The following is a 20,816-nucleotide window of genomic DNA, read 5'->3' on the forward strand; positions in this document are numbered from 1 at the left end:
TGTTGAGATGAATAGAGATCCAAATGACCGCTTCCACTTTCCAGACAGGGCTGCAGAATAAGAACAGAGATTTTCAGGTTTGCTTATGTCCAGACTAGGCTTTGTGTTCCTTTAAACCAATAGATCTTCATGAGCAGTGGAAGTTTATTCTTTCCATTGTCTCAAAGGAGAGGGAAAATAATGAAAGATTTTTGCAAGTACTGTCTCTGTTTTGTAGCATATCAACTCCAAAAAAGTAACTGGAGCTTTATTACTGTGGGAGCATTTATAAGTAGCATTGTCGTCGCTGCCACAGAATAAGTAGCTTCTTTCAGTTCAGCCTTCTGATTAGTGTAAGTGGTGATTAATCGGTCATGCTTGAGTTTGAATGTTTTTATTATTTCTAAATTAATTAATTGATTAATATGTTTTCGTGTCTTTTTTTTTTTCCTCTGGAGTAAAGTCCTGCATATGTCCTAGTGTTTAACTGAACAAGCCAGGGTGAGCAGCTTCTCTTTGTGCCTGAAGAAAAGAAGTAGAAAGGAGGAATAAAGGAGGGGGAATTAAATTGCTTGGGATCATGGACATTTACACAACTCCTGCCTTCTTGGGAAGAGGAAGGGAGACTGAGGCCAAGGCCCAATAGAAATACATAAAAAAACAGAAGAGTAGAAAAAGGCAAAATGGACATTTGGAGCGTTGGCACAAGGAGGGATAGAGGGAAAAGGTTAATAATGTGGTACCTAAGAGCCTTATAGAAGCAGTGAAGGAATTACCATAGGTTCACTGAGTTCTTGGTATGGTTGTTAATGCAGAGAAATGATCTTTGTGACCTTCCAGAGCTTTATGACGTTTTTTTAAGTCTTGACATTGGAACTTTGTTTTCATTAGTAAATTCACTGAGACATTATTTAATATAGTAAGGCATTTAAACACACGCACACACTAAGTATTTATTTTAAGTACTTTTGATTGGTAAATTTTAGCAGATTTCTAAATTCAGTGGATGGTCTTTTTAAAAAGTGCTGCTGAAAAATTTTAGCCTGGCATAGCTGAAACTTCAGGCTTTCTGGCTGCTACTCACTGCTTTTCACATGTGGAAACAATTGAAGCATCCCAGACAGCAGTAGTGGTTTTTTTGTGTTGTTTTTTTTTTTTTTTAATTTGTTTTTTTTTTTTTTTATAGAATGCCTGTAAATTTTAGTGACTGCCAACTAAGGGATGTTAATGACAGTTTTCATATAATTTTTTTATTCCTTTACTTCCTCTTTTTTAATGCTCTGGAAATCTGTAGTGGTTCTAGTCAAAAAACAAGTTAGCTCTAAAAATTCAGAAGATTTTTTATTTGTACTGAAGGAAAAAGTCTGCTTTAGACAGACTTGAAATAATTTTTCATTATTGGAGACAATGTGTTTGGAGTTCTAGTAGCCAGAATGCTGATGTCATATATTTACTCTGCATATTGAAAAAATATGATATTTCTATTCCAAAGATCTAAAAATAAATTAAGATTTCAGTATTCTGGGTAGTATTTCATATGAAAAGAGAAAAAGAAGTTAATTAAAGTATGTCACTAAAAAGAGAAAAGAGAATGCTTGGCTTGGAAGCATAAAATTCTGATTAGGAAGTAGGATAAACCTAAGATAGTAATGGTAGATTGAAAAAGGAAGAAAGAAAGAAGGAAAGAAAGAAATAGAGAGAAGGGATGCATTCAAGGAGAGCTTCAGGGGGACCTTTGGAAATAACAATTTCTTGAAATTTGAATTTGATGAATCGAGCTCAAAAAGAAAGAAATAGTTTGGCTGAAATAGCAGTTGATGCTCTCAGAAAGAGCTTGGAAAGAGCTAAGAGTGAGGAATGTCCATTAGTAACAAGACTGATATGACAGAAAGCACGTAAGGGATCGAGCTGATTTGGTTGCATTTGCAAATCCGAGATAGGACACATCTGCAGTTCTGCATGTTGTGATGCATTGATTGCTGTCATGTAAAGGAGTAATACAAAGGAGTAATATCAACAGAGAAATTTTATGTTGCAGGTGTATGTTCTAGTAATTTGCATTGCAGAATCAAGATGTCAAAGAAAAGCTTGTTCCATAGACTTAAGCACCAGATGGGAAAGATCATCTAGATTGGCGTTTTAACCAGCAAATCACACAGAGCTTTTGTCCATGAAGCCTTTTGTAAACATAACTGTTGGTGTCTGATGAATGACAAAGAGTCTATAGAAGTGTTTTGTCATATAGGTACAGTTTGAGTGATAAGAAATTATTTCTGTGACTATAAATATTTATCATCCTAAACCAACAATAAGAGTTCTTGCTTTTAAACAAATGAGAGGATGTCTTCAGAAAAGACAAAATTGCTTGTCAGATCAAGCAAAGTCCTTGTTTCTGAGACTGTCCATTACATAACAATATAACAATGATTTTAGGGCAATTATCAGTCATTTGAAAATAAAAAAATCCTGTGACTGAGCAGGTTTCAAATCTTTAGTGTTCATGACATGGTTACATATCTAATGAATTATTGTATCATGCTGTTATGTCTCTCACAAAAGTGACTTAGCAGTAAGATCATTTCTAATGTGATGTACTCAGCAGCTTAATAATGATCAAAGAAAACATTTTATTTTATAAACTTAATACAGATTTGGGAGAATGATGACAGAGCAGTGATTTCATTTGGCATGACATCAATGAACACACAAAACGTTTCAGTAAATGTTACCAATCTGAAAGGGATAAGAATTATTACAAACATGACTGTGAGAAATATGATAGTCAACTGCAGAAAAATGTGGCATAGAATGAGAATAATAAGAAAATTCATTATATAAAAGAGAAAGAAATTAAAATATTTTTGAACGAAAATGTAAACACAATTATAAAAAATGCATGACTTTCTTTAACTCCAGCTGATATTCATAGTTTTGCACAGCAGTGATTTTACAAGCAAAAGGGATTCTCCCTGTCTGCCTTGTATGCAGTCAAACAGCAGGGAAGGAAAGGCAGCAAAATTACCATCAGCTGGGAGCAAAACCCAGAGTTTTATAAATTATCACAACTATAAAAAGGAAGTGATGAACAGAGTAGTGTCTTGAGGAACCCCTGTAACAACATTGACCTTGTCTGAGGAATTGGGAGTTAAAGCTGTTCACTTCAGAGCATAATAGAGTTTGCTGTAGTTTTTCGTGTAATTTAATGAGAGAATTTCATTATAGCAGTGGTAAACTCCATTGTTCCAGGCAAAGTTGGAAAGATACAAGACACAGGGGAAAGATAAAAACTGTGGGAAGTTGCTTTTTCCTTTTATAGGTCGGAAGGATGGAAGGCATTTCACTGCTTTTCAGTGTAAGGAAGTTTTCCGTAGCTTTCAAGGAAATGGTAACTGCTGGAGGGGAAAAGGAAGGTTTTGTGCTCAGATATGCAGGAACCTCAGAGACACTGACATGCACTTGAGAACATGACTGAAAGAGTCAAGAATGCTCTCTCCCAAACCTGCCCTGGCTGAGGCATAGCCACTTTTATGTTATTTTTCCTTTACCTTCCCTGTTTCTGTTTGAGGGATCTAGTTCAAGTGTCTACTTAAACTGGGAGAGTATTTAAAGATTTATGTGTCACAAAAAGCATAGTGGACTTCCAAGGATAAAATCTGGAGAACTATGATGGTAAAATAGAGAAATAGGTATCACAATTTGTACTTTAATTAGGCATATATGAAATAAGTTCAGACATAAACTTATGCCTGTGAAGGAGATGGGAAATTCATTCTCCTTCGGTTTGCTTTACTGCTTTCGATTGTAGTGGAATGAGAAAGAGCTCAGGGTCGGGCTGCTTGGGAAGGAGATGAAGTTCTGCTCAAAGCTATTGCTCTTCTGCTGCGTAGCCATTTAATTGCACGTTGGATCCAGTGAGATACCTCCTGTGTAGGGAAGGAGCTTAAGGTTGCCCCTCTCCACTGTTAAATTAATAAAGTAGTGACCTGCAGAGAAAATCCATTTCTGTGCCCATCTTTCAGTCCCTTGAGTATCTTGATTAAATAACCCACCATATCAAAGCCTGCAGACTAGTTGAGTCATTGCTTGTCTTTAAACCGCAGCACTTCTTTCCTCAGAGCACACCGTAATAAAATGGAAATCAATACTCTTAACCTAACTTACTGAAAGTCCTGAAGATATTGATGCCATTTAACAGCTGTAGATGCAAATAAAAAAGCAGTGTCTCACACGACTAGTACAAAACAATAACATTTGCAAGCTGCTTATGCTACCCACCAAAGGACTGTCAATCATTCTCTGGGAAGAAGTGCTTGGGGCTGCTAAATGCACTGGCTGCGTGAGCAGGAGAGCATGTTTGAATACCTGTGTTCATTTGAATGCAGAAATGAAAGAAACTTTCAGGAAAGGCAAATATGGATGAACATGGCTGTGGTGCATATTTCTCACATAAACACAGATTTTGGTTCTTCCCTGGGCTCTGTCCCCATGCACAGGGAAAAATGATTTGAGAAAAACGTGGTGCTTGTACATTGAAGGGGAAAAATTTCCAAAGGATTATGGAAATTAACAATATAAAAAAGTAAAAAAAAAAAGAGAAATTCAGTATATATTTTTGAATGTGTGACTCGTTACAGTAGCAATCAGTGAAATGAACAAAACAAAGCCACTTTACATAGAAATAGAAGTATTGTCTTACTATCTGCAATGCAATCTGGTTTTCAGAGTTTCTTTCTTCTCATCCTACATGACTCAAACTAAAAGTGTTTCCACTGTCATCCTTCTTGTGCTCTGTGATTACCATGCACTCCTCTAAGCAAGGGGGAGATTGCAGGTGAGATCGACCTTCTTGTTAACAGCTTCCTTCATGATTTCACTTGCATTTCTAGAGAACTATTATTGAACAAAAAATAGGCTCCTTCATGGCTTACCATTTTGTGAATGTGTGTGAAAGAGCGAACAAAACCTTCACTTTTATGATGCTTCATACATATAAATTCTCATATTTTTATCTAGAGTAGGTAAGTTGGCTCGTGCGCTCCAGGGCTGCCCCTAAACCATCTCCTTCTCTTCTGAGGTCTGCAGAACACACTGGAGCTAAGCTGGTGTGAAGACCCCACAGAAGGCACAGTTAGTGCTTGTGGTGCTCACAACCAAACCTTTCTCTTTGCAGCTGATTGTTGTGCTGATTGTTACTGGAACCTTTGACTGCTGAATAGTATTTTTGAACTTAAAGAAACTGATTGCTTGAATTATTTAATGATGCACTTGGTTTATATTTATTTTAATCTGCATTCTGAAATAGAGAAAAATCATTTAGTTGACTGCTGTGAGCGTTAAACAATCTCTAACTCTTTGTTCCTGAACTTGACTGATCCTCCATGCTGCAGAGTATCCCACTATCCCTGTGAATGTGCAGTCTGACATTAAGCATAAAAACTGGAACCCGATAACTTCTTTCATTTGAACAAAACAAATTTAGGATTTTACTCACTGTAACTATGAAAAATATCATTCATTAGACTAGATGATTTTTTTATTATTATTGATTTCCTGTTCAAAATTGTATGTAAGCATAGAATATGAATCTCTTGTATTATTTTTAAATGACCATTATTAAGTGCAATGAAGTGATGTTTTGCTTGCTAGCATAAATAAGGATGTGTGAGATGCAATTATTTTAATCTTTGAATTGTCAGCAAGTTTGCAAATGTTTTTGTTTCCTTGTTTGGACCTAGGATTATCAATAGACTGAGGCCCATTTTATTTTTCTGCAATATATGATATATCCTAACAGCTACTCCCTGAAGTGTCTGCAGTACAAATCTCATTTTATGTGTATTAAAAACAGTAGGGAATCTCAAATCATCTCACTAAATAGCTTTCCTGCAACACCTTAATAAGAAAGTGAAAACTAGTATAGCTGCTACTTTACTGTTCCAAAAGCATTAAATCTAGCAGCCAGTGAATTCCAAGCTTACTTTCTTTGTACAGAAAGGACATTTGAAAGTGAAATATATGATTTTTTTTAATTAAAATGCATGTGAAATTAATCAGCATATATGTTTTAGGGAGCAGAGCAGCACTTTGCGTATACTAATCAAGATCTGATGGGAGAAAAGGAATTGTTTAATTTGCCCAAAATTTTTAAAACAAATACAGTGGAAATTTTATGATGTACAGTTCAAGAAAAGCTGAGGTGTATGCTTACAGTATTGAGATTTATTTCACATGCAGCTGTAGTCCTCTGGTAAACAAATCAGCGCATTACATTGTTATTCACAGATCTGCTCTGTACCTGCTTTTTGTTTCATGTCATGATCTGATAGCACGCAGCATTCAGGACGCCCTTGGGCCAGTCCCTTTATCTCTGCATTCTTAGGTTTGTCTTCTATATAAGTTCTGCCAAATTTTTTTCTGTCCTTTTCAAGTGTTTTGATATCTAGAGAGGAATGAGTTCTAGCTGCACAGCCATGGGGTTGTGCTGTGCCATCAGTGCAGTAGTTGAATATTATGGGTATTTTTAAAGAAACGTTGTTCTCTTTCTTTAAGCTGCCAAGGGTTTTCAGTTTTATAAATGGTATTTTTGAAAGAAGGGGATAACATTACTAACCATAGGGTGGGAGAGATTGTGTTGTCCTTGTAAGTTCAAGGCAGCAAAAGCATCAGTGTTTCCTGAATGTCAAGATCTTGGTTCTGCACTTGCTCTGAGTATGGAAGGACTTGGCATTCACTTAAGTGTTTCAAAGCATGAGCATATAAATAGGTATGTGAATATTTGCCAGGACATCTTCAACTGTAAAATAACAGTTACTTTTGACAGTTATGATTGAATCATCCATCTGAAAAATTCATGCTAGTTTATTATATTGTTCTGCTCCTCTTTCTTTTCCCCTGCTAACATCATAAATCCACCTGGGCTGGGAGGCAAAGCCCACAGAGTTAAGTGCGCGAGATTTATAGCCCAAAAATCAGAATTTGCTGAGACTGGACAACACAAAAGTAAACATGTAAATTAGAATTGGACTGTACTTAAAAAAATTAATAATTCATTTAAATGTGCCTGAGAGGACAAAAGTATCATTTATAGGATCACATAAAGGGTGGTAGGATCTGGGTTTTGTTCAGAATTGCTGCCAAAAATAATTCACACTCTTATTTCATCACATAATAACTTCAAAAATTAAGGAAATAACCTCGATAATTATTTGAAAAAAAAATATGGAAATTACTTTTCTCAAAATATTTTTGGCAGACCTATGTGGGAATATGTATCATGCAGTGCCCAGTGTTGATATTTAGTAATGTATATTTAGTGGTGTAGTAATTCTGTTACAGCAAAACTTAGGAAATCAGTTGCAGAGTACTGAATGTAATGGAAAATACAAGTTTGATTCAAACTGAATTTTATATTTCTGTAAAAAAGTGACTGCATGAGTGGTGGTTTATACACAGCATGTAAAGAGAGACTGTTCATATGCTTCTACTGTATAGATGTGTACAAATATATAGGCATATGTCCACACAAACACATTGGTTTTGTATATAGTCACTCCATGATTTTAATTCATCAGTAAACAATATTAATAAAAACCAAGAAACTTACCAGTTCCCCAGAAAGCAGCCTAAAGCCTGCTCAGAATTATTCATGAAGGAAGAAATTCCCTGTACCAGTATAAACACATCATCCAATCTGATAGGCTACAAACCATGCAAAGTCCTTCAGCATCTTTACTGGACTTCACATTCAGTTTCTTCTTTTATTAGAAGTATTTTATTACATTACCTGTCAATCTGATCATCAAAAGTGGTAGACGCTATGACCTGTCAGGAAATCTCTAACATCTGTTCTGGCTTCTATTCTGTGGACTGCAGGAATACTCTGACTGGCTTGTAGGAATTGCAAAATATGTCAATTAGAAGAATTCTTCTGTGTAATGAAATATTTAAAGTGCTTCTTACCTTCTTATGTTTGAAAGAAATAGCAGAATTTACCAAGTTAGTCGTGTTTTTGGTGTTCTTTTTGTATTTTGTGTACAGTAGCAAATGAAAAATTCATAAAGCTCACAAAAAAAAAAAAAAAAAAAGCAGTGGGTCAGTAGTGCTAAGTACCGTACGTATGTAAATATATAACACATAGAGCATTTCAAAATATGCCAGTTTAGCTTTCAATGGGTTATTTATTCTTGATTTTAAAGTATCAAATAAAATAGTACTTGTTTGAAAAATAAGCATTCTTAAACTCCATTGCTTTCACAAGGAGTGATTTCTTGCCAAAGTTTTAAAGGGTGTATCCTGAATATATTTGTGTTTAAATGAAATGTGTCAGTAGGGGAAGCATCACAGTTAGATATACTCTACTCCTTATTGAGTTTCTCTGGATTTATTTTATAGGCTGAAGTCTCAAAGAATAAATTGAACTGGATAAGTTTTCTTTCAAAATTGTGAAAATCTGAAAGTCCATAAAAAAATTTTCAACAAAACGAAGCACAAAATACTTGGAGAATGAATTTAAATTGGAACGATTTTTACAGTAGTCTGAATGTAACTGGCAAGATGTGTTTCTGGCATTTTTTGTTTTAACCTGCTAGTGTTGTTATGAAATAGTATTTATTTTGTTGTTATTACACTTTATACTTGAATGCTGTTTCTCAGTTTGCTTTTTTTCCCCCATTTAAGATTCCAGAGGCTTATTTTATTAGAGATCCTCATACTTTCCTCCTTACAAAGGACTTTATTAAGGTATATGTGTTCTTTTTAGTGCAAAAAAGCTCTCAAGACCTGAACTGCATGTCCTCACAGGTTAACGTTTTCACATATAACGCCAGTTACTGGAAATAAGCCTGGTTAGTTGAGTAACCGAAGCATGCTTGAAAGGAGGAGAGCTTGTCTACAAAATACTAACACTTGGCTGAGTCTGCAGCCTGGGAGGAGAGCACCGGGTGAATTTTCTGGACTTTTTTCATGGCTGACTTGGGATATGCCTGCACTGTCACTGAGTTGTGTTGACCTCCCTCCTTGATGCATATTGCTCCTGACAGTCCCTCTGCCTTCCCCGCAGGCCATGGAGGCGCAGATCCAGAACTTCGGGCAGACGCCATCACAGTTACTCATTGAGCCCCATCCACCGCGGAGCTCTGCCATGCACCTGGTGAGACATAGCTGCTGGCCGGGAACTCATTCCTTCTGAACCTGAGGCTTCTTTATAGGTCATCAAATATCCATTTAAGCAACACTTTAATGCCCTCCACTGCCCAAATAGCCATACACAGTGTGGCAGAGAAAGGTGGAATTTGACTAGCTGTAGCTGCCTATAGTCCTGAGTTTTCCTGTGTATTATTGTGTAAAAGGCCCTTTCTTCATAAATATGCACTTCATAAATACATATTTAGATTCTTATTTCTGGAAGTAATGGGAATGGCTGCAGGCTCTTGCAGCGAGTGTGATGTTACCTGGTTGTTATTTTTTTTTAAAGGAGGCATTGTTAGGGGGTGATAGGTGGATGATGCCTGCTTGCCAGAAATGAAACAATATAGTTCAAATTCTTCTGGAATACTCTTTCTTGTTCCCCTGGAAGAACACAATGTATACTTCATTCTAATTTCAATTTGAACTTCAACATTCATTCCCAGTGCCTTCCTTGCACTTCTTGCAAAGAATTACACAAAATAGCAAGACTGAAAGAGACAGACCTTTGTACCCCTCAGTGCCCTTGATTAAATGCTCAGAGCTAGATTTTTTGTTCTAAGCTTTGTAAATCAAGAGTAATGCATACAGTAATTTCATTAATTTCATCTGTTCACAAGGAAATCACTTTCTCCAGTTGCACACTATGAAAATGGGAATTGGTCCGGAAATGCCAGCTATGTTATTACAAGTAATGTGTAGATGATAACATTACATATTTTATATTCTTAAGACACAGATAATAACTTTTATTTATATTTTATATTTATATCTAAAGTTATAATCAAAAGGAAAGGATTATTTGAACTTCTGAAATTGATTCTATTTGTTATAACGCTGATTGAAAAAGCTAATAGTAAAACCAGTACATTATATAATTTCACGTGGTAATACTGCTACTGTCTGTGAAAAATCACCTGTTTCACTTGTAGAATCACTGAACTGATTTATAATTGCTTACATACTAATAATTAATTGCTCTTCACAGAATTAAAATGTCTGCTGATGTTTAGAAGTGGTGTATTTCATAGCATTCATTAAGATCAGTCACGCATTCATTAAGAAAAGTAAAATATCTAAAAAAATCTTAATCTGAAATTTTGAGTCCCTCTTAAAATGACTCATTTTCAAGTATTATAACTTGTAGCAATTAGGAACTGACTCTTTTATTTGATTCATATCTCTGCTGTGTGAATACTAACTGCTATATCATTTTGCATTTTATTATGTGTGAATTAATGATAGCAGTCATTATGCACCCTGTAACAATAACCTGGTGGACCCTTGCCATTCCTATTCTCTACTTGTCCTCATGTAATGATCCAATATTAGCTTCTGATCTTGCTCTCCCCCGTCACTAGTGTATATGCACAGGTAGTATCATTGTCCCTGTATGTGCACGTGTTACCTGCTCTTTTTAACCTCCTTTTCCCTCAGACCTCCTCACTAATTGTGTTATCCCTTCTGTTTTCTTCTGCTCTCTTCTCCTTTCTACTCAACAGTGTTTCCTTCCACAGAGCCCCCTCATGTTTAAAGATCAGATGCAGCAGGATGTCATAATGGTGCTGAAGTTCCCATCAAACTCTCCGGTCACACATGTGGCAGCAAACACTCTGCCCCACCTGACAATTCCTGCCGTGGTGACCGTCACCTGCAGTAGGCTCTTTGCCGTCAATCGGTGGCACAACACAGTAGGTAGGTTATCACAGGTAGATTTCTTTGAAAATTTAGGATCTTAACAGTGCAGCTTTTAATTGCGAGTGGGGGTTAACTAGATGTGAGCTAATCTCACTCATTTGCCTGTGTATAAATACATAGAAAACTTACAGTTATTCTGCTTTCTGTCAAATATTCAGAGCTTCTGTTTCCTCTAGTGTCATTCCTAGAATCTCTCCATAACAGCAGCACATTCCCATGGCAGCCAATCGATTTGTTGTTGCATCAAGATCAGACTTTGATATAATAATTTTCAAGAGCATGCTGCTGTTCTTGACACAATTTATGTCAATATGTCCATGGCTTCAGAAATATAAACTGGCGTGCTAGAGAGTGTACATCACTGTCTGCAGCTTGAGAGAGATTTCAGGCCTTCCTGTGTGTCACAGCTTAGTAATGTGGGACCAAAAACAAACTCAAGTGGCAGGATTGTTCTGAACAAAAGCATCCTCACTCCCTCTAAAAAGACCATTCAATGGGATCATCCCAAATTTCCTGTCCCACTCACCCTTCCAGCTGTCCTGTCTCGTCCCCAACCCAAGGATTCAAGGCCAAGTTGGATGGGGCTCTGGGTAGCTTGGTGTACTGAGTGTCAACCCTGCCCATGGCAGGAAGATTTAAACTGGGTGGGCTTTAAGGTACCTTTCAACCTAAGCCATTCTGTGATTCTATGATGCTTTGATTTCTCACCTGGCCTTGCAAGTGCTGAGGTTGTCCCATACATTGCAAAATGTGTGGTGGGACACAAAGCTGCAGCCCCACCCACAAAGGAATGAGAGTATTTTTCTGCTTCGATGGCCCTCATGCTGCAACACACAGAAATTTTTGAATCTTTTAACCACCTGGGAAAAAGAAGAAGCTGCCTCATGTTTGAGAATGTGACTCAGTAGCTGATTCAGGAGCTTCCTCAGGATTGAGCAAAAAAGAAAAAACTGTCCCCTCTTTACAGCACAGGAGAAATCTCTGTACAGAGATAGGCCCTCCAGGAGAGGAAACTGTGAAATTGAGCTAAGATTCATCCCTCCAGTAGAAATAAAGGAAATCTGGATTAATTAGGGGTTTAACTACCTTAAATGTAGACATCTCTTCAGTAAATAACTCAAGTCAAGTGAAGTAGATCCAATCTTCTTTGCACTAGACTAGCCAAAAACTTGTGTTAAAAGTCATAATTAGATGACTGAATGGGAATTCCCTTCAGGCATGCATTTAGAGGAACTTACAGCAAGAAAAGTTAATACCACACTGAATTCTTGAGTAGTAATAGAAGTTGTAATTTGAACTTTATTTTGACAGCTTAAATAATGTTAGCATGAATATTTAAATTTCACACATGTTCAGAAGGTTCCTATTTTTTTTCAACAAACTCTGCGTGTTGGTTTATAGAATACAACTGAAAATGAACAGAACGGGATATCTGATTGCCTCTCACAAATTTGTGAATTTTTTGATAAATCATCAGTTGCAATTGCACAAGATATAAACATGTTTTTCCAATTTCTTTAAAATGAAAAGGAAAAATTAAGGAAAAAAAAAAAGCAATTTCTTTACATAATTGTCCTCAAGGAAAGGCATCAGTGTCAAAAATCATTCAGAGATACAGAAGCTGCCCACTAGCATTTTATTCCATTTTTTTAATTAATACTATTTTTCTGATCTGTAATTGATTCCCCTGTATTTTTTTTAGGGATGCTGCCTAAGTACTCTGCAAGCATCAACATTCAAGTCACTTCCATATGAGGAGACTCATTTAGTATTTTTCTACTCATTTTCTTACCCAGAATGTCACATGAGGGAAAGCCCAAATTCCTACACATACTTTACTGTGAAGGAGTCAAGGTCACTAAAACAGCAGTATCCTGAAGTTAAAGGGTTTCCATAGCAAGTATTTAGAGAAGTCGTCTAGTTCAGTAGAAGTCTTGTTGGCCTTTACAGTGCCTGTAGGTTGGGGTTTAGTTTTCCATATACAATCATGTAAAACGTTAGTCACATTGAAAACATGAAGAATTCACATCATAAACCAGCCACAAAAAAACAGTTTTGGTATAAAGTTAAAAGAGAAGAATAATTTCTGAATATGTCAGAGTAGTAGGAAGCAGGAAAGCAAAGCTGTTTGGAAAATCAAAATTCATTCTGGTCACTTTCTTAATTTTTTTTACCTCACCCAGTAATTCTTTTTTTATTTTTCAAGAGTCTATTCCAGGACAGGATATCAGTTTTCTATTAAACTATCTTATTTTAATAAATCATAGTTCTACCATAAAGGATAAGTTCATCTACAGATTTCTGAAAAACTTTTGTGTTTGTACACAGTAAAAGTTATTTACATGCCCATATCACACTGGGATTTAATGAGTCTCAATAAATACCAGTAAAAATCTGTCCCAGACTGATTTGTTTTTTAAAAAAGAGAAAAATGAAGGAAGGAGAATGGGAGGTTCTAAGAGAGGTGTTTTTCAGAAGCTGGCAGGGTCGGCTGTAGGCCTTGTATTGTTTTTTGCCTTCTCCAGCCACCTATTGCAGCAGTAGAAAATAACAATTATGACTGAATACGGAGGTTGTTAGTGGAGTATTCCCAATATACGATGTAAGGCAGGAGAGTTAGAAACATGAACAAACCCGCACTAGGCCAAGGAACATAACAATCTCAATCAGCACTTTGCTTTCAGAATTTGTTCTCCAGGACTTTGTATCTTCTTTTATGGAGAATAATTTTGTGCAACATGGCAGTTCTTGACAAAAAAAAATCTTTTCTTTATGGAAAAAAGTCAAAGCAACGCTACACATGCTTGAAGACAGCTGTGACTAAATATGCACCCCTTGGTGCAAATTAGAACATCTTAAGTACTGCTGACGATAGGTATGATTATAATAAATTTACTGTAGCCTTTAAGTTCTCTGCAAAATATGCTAGATAAGTCCATGGAGAGGTCCCAGTTTTTCTGCATAGAATTCTCTATGTAAGAAACTCATAACAGATTTTAATCCAGTTATTTTTCTTTTTCTCTGCTATTATAAGATCTGATCCTGCATTCCAGGGTAAGAAAATACTCTGTTAGACTATTTAAAATTAATTTTATGAACATTTGAGTCTGCAGAAACCATAACAAAAGTAGCATTCATACCGTTATAATTTCTGTTTTCATAACCAGCTCTGTTTTTCTATAGCAGAGTGGAAGAAATCTTAAAAGAATCTTAGAACAAGAAATAGTAAAAAGTTATGTATTTATTTGGATATAGTAATCTCACAATGCAGTTTTAAACCCAAAAAAATCATAGAAAAGAAAAATCAGATAACAATATTCTTACATTCTTTACCTTCCTTTCACATTTAGGCCTTCGAGGAGCCCCAGGATATTCTTTGGATCAAGCTCACCATCTCCCAATTGAAATGGATCCATTGATTGGTATGTCAAGATAAAAATGTAGCAATTTATTTGAAAATGACATTTTCAGGAATTATTGATTAAGCTATATTTGTACATTATGCTTCATTTAACATAGAACATAGGAAAATATTTATTTTTGTCAGCCCTGGAAAAATAAAAACATTAGCTATTGATGCTGAATGAACCAGAAGTTCTATTTGTTATTAACATCATCAGCAATTGATATTTAAGAAACAACTAATTAAGTCAGCTACATTATCAGTCCATATTTATAATTCTGCTCTCTTATCAGGTCATATTAATAAAATAAAACATGAGGGTCTGGCAGAGCTCACAGATTTTAATTTCATGCAAACTGTATAGCAGTGTAACAGCATAGCAGTTAACTGTGTAGCAGTGTTAGTGTAAACACATTTCATTCATTTACAATTGTGATTATCTTAGTAGGGATTATTAAATTAATATTAAAAAGATTGCATTTTAAATTGTTACATATTTTTTAAATCTAAAAATATTTTTAAAGTTGACTATTTTTAACAGTAAGTACCGGCTAAAATTGTCAGACTACTATTAAGAAAGGTTGCTGGCCCTGTGCTTTATTGACAATATATCTCTTTAATTCAAATTGTTTGCTTTATCTTTTTAAATTTTTGTAATAGATACATTTTTGAGACAGAACGTGTGGATAGGGATAGTTCTTAGAGTCAATTTTAAAGCATTTGCAAACATCTCAAGGTGAAAAGTTCCTTTTACTATTCGTCACTATTTGTGGTTGAAAGATATATGTATACAAATACCTCTGGAGAGTTAACTATCATTCTGTATGTAAGACAATATTTTTCTCTTAGATTTTCCTCTCAAAAGCTAGGGAATCACTATTGTGTCCACCTATTCTGAAAATCTGAGGAATTTGTTATATTTCAGTGGATAGCTGTAGAGAATATGGTGATTTACGTCTGTGCTCTTGAAATATACATAAACCTGGTATTAACTTTTATGAGCAATTTTAAAATAGTGGATTTTTTTCTTGAGTGTCTTAGTTCATACAATTGTGAGAAATTTTAGTGGAATAATCAAAACATGGGGACAAAAGAAATTTCAGAGTATTATGCGCATTAAGTCATGTTCCTATGGACTCACTCTCTGAGTGAGTTTTATCTCAGCTAGCTTCAGTCATTGGGAGTTGTAAAGATTCTCTCTATAGCCACTGTCAGAAGAGAAATATCCTCTGGAATTGTATAGCACTGAGACATCTATTTCAGCGTGAAATGACTTGCCAAGTGAAGTGATGTCCCTTTCTACAGTGAGTATAGATGAAGTGTAGGTAATTATCTTGTGCGCTGAAGTTTTAGTATGTTAATATTAGGTGAGAATGCACCTTTACTGAATTGCTAAATCCTGCCTGTAATGTAATGGGAAGTCAAGAGCAAGTAAATTAATGACTTAGTGCTTCCTTACTGCTCCCTTGACAGGATGGTTGGTTTCTGTAGTAATCATCCCTTTTCCTTCTATTTGAGGAGATTTCCAAGTGGCATTGCCTATGGTGTGAACACTGTTGCTTATGACCTGGCTTCCTTCTTGATAAGTAGATGAGAAGATTGATAATACTGCACATTAGTTTGTACTCTGGTCACAGCAACTCTGTGCAGAGATACAGGCTTGGGGCAATGTGGTTGGAAGGCTGTGCAGGGGAAAAGGATCTGGGGGTGTTTGTTGACAAACAAACTGAACGTGAGGCAGCAGAGTGCCCAGGTGGACAAGAAGTCCAATGTCATCCTGGCTTCAATCAGAAACAACGCAGCAAGCAGGAGCAGGGAGATGATTGTCTTTCAGCGTTCAGCTCTGGTGAGGCTGCATTTCAAGTACTGCATTCATTATGAGAAAGACATTAAGGCCTTGGAGTGTGTCCAGAGAAGGGAGACAAAGCTATGATGTCTGAAGCACAGGCCTTATGGGAAGTGGCTGAGGGAGCTGGGATTGTTCAGTCTGGAGAAGAGGAGACTCAGGGGAGACTTTATTACTCTCTACAACTGCCTGAAACGAGATTGTGACTAGTTGGAGGTTGGCCTCTTCTCCCAGATAACAGCAGTAAGACAAGAGGTAATGGCTTAAAGCTGCACCAGGGGAGGTTCAACTTGAGTATCAGGAAAAACTTTTTCTCCTAAAATGTGGTCAGGCCCTGGAACCAGCTGCCCAAAGAGGTGGTAGAGTTACTATCCCTGTGTGTGTTCAAGAAATGTGTAGATGTGGTAGTGGTTAGTGGACAATATTGGTGGTAGATGGACAGCTGGACAGCTGGACTAGGTGATCTTAGAGGTCTTTCCCAACTTTAATGGTTGTATGATTCTGTGATTGTAAGAAATAGATTAATTGGTTGAATACTCTTTTTGTCTTGATCCAGTTAAGTCTATGCAAGTATGGTCATACAACACAAGCTGTGATATTTTCTGTAGCAGAGGTACCATCCAGCAATAACTGAGTCTGAAGTATTGTTAGCACAGACTTCCATCACATTCCACACAATTCAATTTGTTTTTGAAGAGTTCTTTAGCAGAGAATATAGAGTAAAATATTGCCACGTATTATGCAGTGCATCAGGCAGTTTATAAGAAATTGTCATCTCCTGTAAAATCTTTTGTCTTATTCAAAGATAAACCAAGAATCTCACAATATTTTTTTATTTCTGACACCCATATAGACAGCTCTAAATGTTCGTATTCAGAATGCTTACTCAACAACAAATTCACAGTTCATTGAAAGTTAAATGTATTCATTTTCCCTTGTAAGTGGATGACAGGAAGGTGTTGGAATGGCTTACTTATAAAATTGTTTTGCATTTTGTTACAGCCAATAACTCTGGTGTGAACAAACGGCAGATCACAGACCTCGTGGATCAGAGCATCCAGATCAATGCACATTGTTTTGTGGTCACAGCAGATAATCGCTACATTCTTATCTGTGGCTTCTGGGACAAGAGTTTTCGAGTTTATTCTACAGAAACAGGTGACCCTAAATACAACCACATGTGTCTTTGTAGGTCACAAAGTGGACAGTTGTCTTAATACTACCATATTTAATACCTGTGCTTACTCCTCAATGAATTATAACTCGCAATTTATTAAATGCTATGTCATTACCTAAGCATAATAGCTTTATTTAGGACACTTTTTTTTTTTTTGAAGATAAAGTTTGTAATAGGAAACTGAAAGGCATGTGGTTTTCTTAGAGGCAATTATTCAACTTGTATTTATATTCAAGTGAGCTGATTATATCAAAAGGTTCTACCAAAATTTTAGTTACGATATTTTAATGGCTGTATTATTTTTGTCTCTGTTTATTTGGTGTACTAAGAAAAGAAGCTGCATAGCCTCTGCTGGGAGCCGGTATTTTATTTCTTTGTCTGATGTCTTAGCCTTACATTCAGTATACTGCTAAAAACTCTAATGGTTCATGTACTATCTTATGCATGTCATTCATAAAGCTCACAAACAATATGCTAACATCATTGCTTAAATACTGATGGAGCATTATCTCCACTTTATATTCAGTGACTGCAGTGCTAATTTGATTTTCAGATATAGGACCTCAAAAGGAATATAAAAGAAAGAAAAATAAGCTTTATCTTCATCATTTTTTAGTTTTAGTGTAGCATGTAAGGAATTTATTTAGGAGCATGAGGTAAAATATATATATTTCACCTGAATTCTGCTAATAATTTAGTTATGTCAAAATGCTGTAAAATACTCAGGAAACCTGATTTATTTTTTTTTTTCACTTTTCACTCACCAGGAAAACTAACTCAGATTGTGTTTGGCCACTGGGATGTCGTCACTTGCCTGGCCAGATCAGAGTCTTATATTGGTGGTGATTGCTATATTGTGTCTGGGTCTCGTGATGCAACATTGCTGCTTTGGTACTGGAGTGGCCGACATCACATTATAGGTGACAACCCAAACAGCAGTAAGTATACTGTGTTCAAAGCACCTCCTGCCATGCCTATTCAATTTTAGAATCTCTTTTGTCAGCTTCTAAAGATTACCATACTTACCAGCTACTTTACTTGCAGGTTGGTATAAGGAGAGCACCACATGCTAAACAATTCACTGAGTACTAGCCAAAAAAATGTTTAAACAGTTTGTGCATGGTGACAGATAATAATATGAGGGTAATTTTTAAATTCAGATTTGCTCTTATTGCTTATAGCACCGTGTCATCATGAACTAGAACAAGATGATTATAGCTTTTAAGTGACAGAATGTATATCAGTATGTTTTGATTTTTCAGCCCCATAAATATTTTTTGTCAGTTTGATGAATTCTTTTTGTACCACAGCGTGCTATATCAGCTGCTTGCCTATTCAAACAAGGGATGTCTCACATGCCTTGGAATTCAATGCGTCTCTTTGAGAACAGTCCTTCTGTAGCAAGCAAACCTTTGAAGAAGCAATGTGACTGAATAAAAATAGAGAAGGATGAAATGTCAGGAAGAGTTTACATTTCATCTGTAGAGGACTATTAGTGTTTTGCAGTGTAAAGGGGACAAAATAATAATATTAATTTGTACAGAAAAATACTTAAAGTGCATCTATCTACGGAAGATTACTTATGGAAGTGAACTAATTTACAAGGTTCCCAATCCAGAAATATGACCACAGTGATGATCAAGGACAGCTTTTATCCTGTCTTGTATACCACATCCACATTTTTCATTTAAAGCAGAGTTTCTAAATTCTGAGGATTATTTTCAGCACAACAATATTGTCTCTTTAGATAAGCATAGAAGAATCCATCACCATCAGTTTTGATCTCTGGTTCAAGAACTGACTGGAGGCTGTTGTAGACCTGTCAGTTACAGATATTTTAAGGGAAAGTATTTCATGAATGTCTCATAGAATTTGATTTATTTTCATGGCACAAAATCAGTATTTTGTTAATTTGGCATCAGCAGTTAATTTATGTTATAGTTTTCTTCCATTTATCTATAACCAGAGCAAAGAGGAGACAAAAGCCTCACTTTTTCACATGATTTTATTTTGCTTTTATAACAGAAAGAGAATGGAGGCAAAAAAATATAGAATTCCCTATGTATTTTCCATGGCTTATTTAGCACTTAATTCTCAGATACAGACAAATTCAATATGAAGAGAGATTTCATTTCAGTGCACTCTGTTTATCTTGATGACATTTTGTATATTTGAATGCCTGTGTGATTTATATCAAGTATTAGTAATTTCTGTACCGTCAGAAAAAAAAAAAGGAGCTTGCTCATTTCATTGAAGAAAATATGAAATACTTCTCCTTTACTTCCTTTTATCATATGGGACTGGACAGCCCTGCCTTTAGCATATTTCTACTGGCTGATACAAGACTCTTCATTATTTATCATTTAAATTTATTTTTGTTGAAATTCCTTTTTGGCATTTTGAATATATCAAAATGTGTACTGGTACTTTTTGAAATCTCAAGTTTAGTATTGTAACTGTGTAACTTTGGAAGTTCGTGCCTTGGAGATACTGTAATTTTATGAAAAGAAAGCATATTTAGTCAGCTGGAAGTAGTTGGTGAAAACAAAACCAATCACATGGTTCACTCTCTATCTCGGTATGAATAAGGTACTATTTTGCAAAAGAAAAGGCATAACAGTCAGATTAATGGAAGACAGTACTGCGAGTGGTCACATCCAGGCAAATATAACCTCACAGGCACAGGTAGCAGCATTCATGAAGATCAAACAGCCAGGTACGCTGTGCTAACTTCCACATATATCAATCTGATTACATATTTCTCACGTTAGAGTCACTGTGAAGGTTCACATTGAAAAGTCATGATTTTATCACTATTACTACTGTCTCTTCTCATTGGATTAAAATCAACTTGGATATGTTAACTGTGAACTAGTACTGTAGTATAATCAGAAATTCATATGTTGTAAACATATCCTTATTAATAGAAATTTTGACTTTTTTTGGAGCACACGTTAGTAAGAATGGATCACAGTAGTGATTATATGCATGAACCACCTTCCACTTTTTAAAACTTGTAAAATTACTAAATTTTCCTGTGTAAGTAATAACTGCTAAACTATATTCCCTACCGTTAACTGACATGATACCTTTTATAATTGATTCTCTATATTCAACTTGATCTAGGGAAAGATGCCCCTGCCCATGGTGGAGGGGCTGGACTTCATGCCATATTTTTCATAAAATCATAAAATCATCAAGGTTGGAAAAGATCTCCAAGATCATCCTGTCCAACAGTCCAACTACAACCAATATCTCCCATTAAACTGTGTCCCTCAGTACAATATCGCAACTTCCAGGAATGGTGACTCCACCACCTCCCTGGGCAGACTTTACAGTTCTTGTCCACTCTCTCAGAAAAGTATTTCCTAACAACCAACCTGAATCTCCCCTAGCACAATGTGAGACCATTCCCTCCCATCCTATTACTGTTTACATGAGAGAAGAAGCCAACCCACATCTCACTATGACCTCCCTTCAGGAAGTTGTAGGGAGTGATCAGGTCTTCCCTGAGCCTCATCATCTACAAA

The 20,816-nt window shown here is 36.0% G+C and overlaps 1 protein-coding gene across 1 annotated transcript in view; it reads left to right on the plus strand.

Annotated features, from left to right (window-relative positions):
- NBEA (neurobeachin) overlaps positions 1-20,816 on the plus strand; it is a 479,458-nt gene that overhangs the window by 439,644 nt on the left and 18,998 nt on the right. The window contains exons 49-54 of the mRNA XM_065730203.1: positions 8,656-8,718; positions 9,038-9,127; positions 10,665-10,857; positions 14,211-14,282; positions 17,112-17,267; positions 18,054-18,224. Coding sequence (XP_065586275.1) covers positions 8,656-8,718; positions 9,038-9,127; positions 10,665-10,857; positions 14,211-14,282; positions 17,112-17,267; positions 18,054-18,224 — 745 coding nt within the window. The remainder of the gene's footprint in view (positions 1-8,655; positions 8,719-9,037; positions 9,128-10,664; positions 10,858-14,210; positions 14,283-17,111; positions 17,268-18,053; positions 18,225-20,816) is intronic.

The sequence above is a fragment of the Cyrtonyx montezumae genome, unplaced genomic scaffold, assembly GCF_038088225.1.
Source record: "Cyrtonyx montezumae isolate F1298 unplaced genomic scaffold, pur_monq_1.0 scaffold_12, whole genome shotgun sequence".
In the NCBI taxonomy this organism is placed as follows: Eukaryota; Metazoa; Chordata; class Aves; order Galliformes; family Odontophoridae; genus Cyrtonyx; species Cyrtonyx montezumae.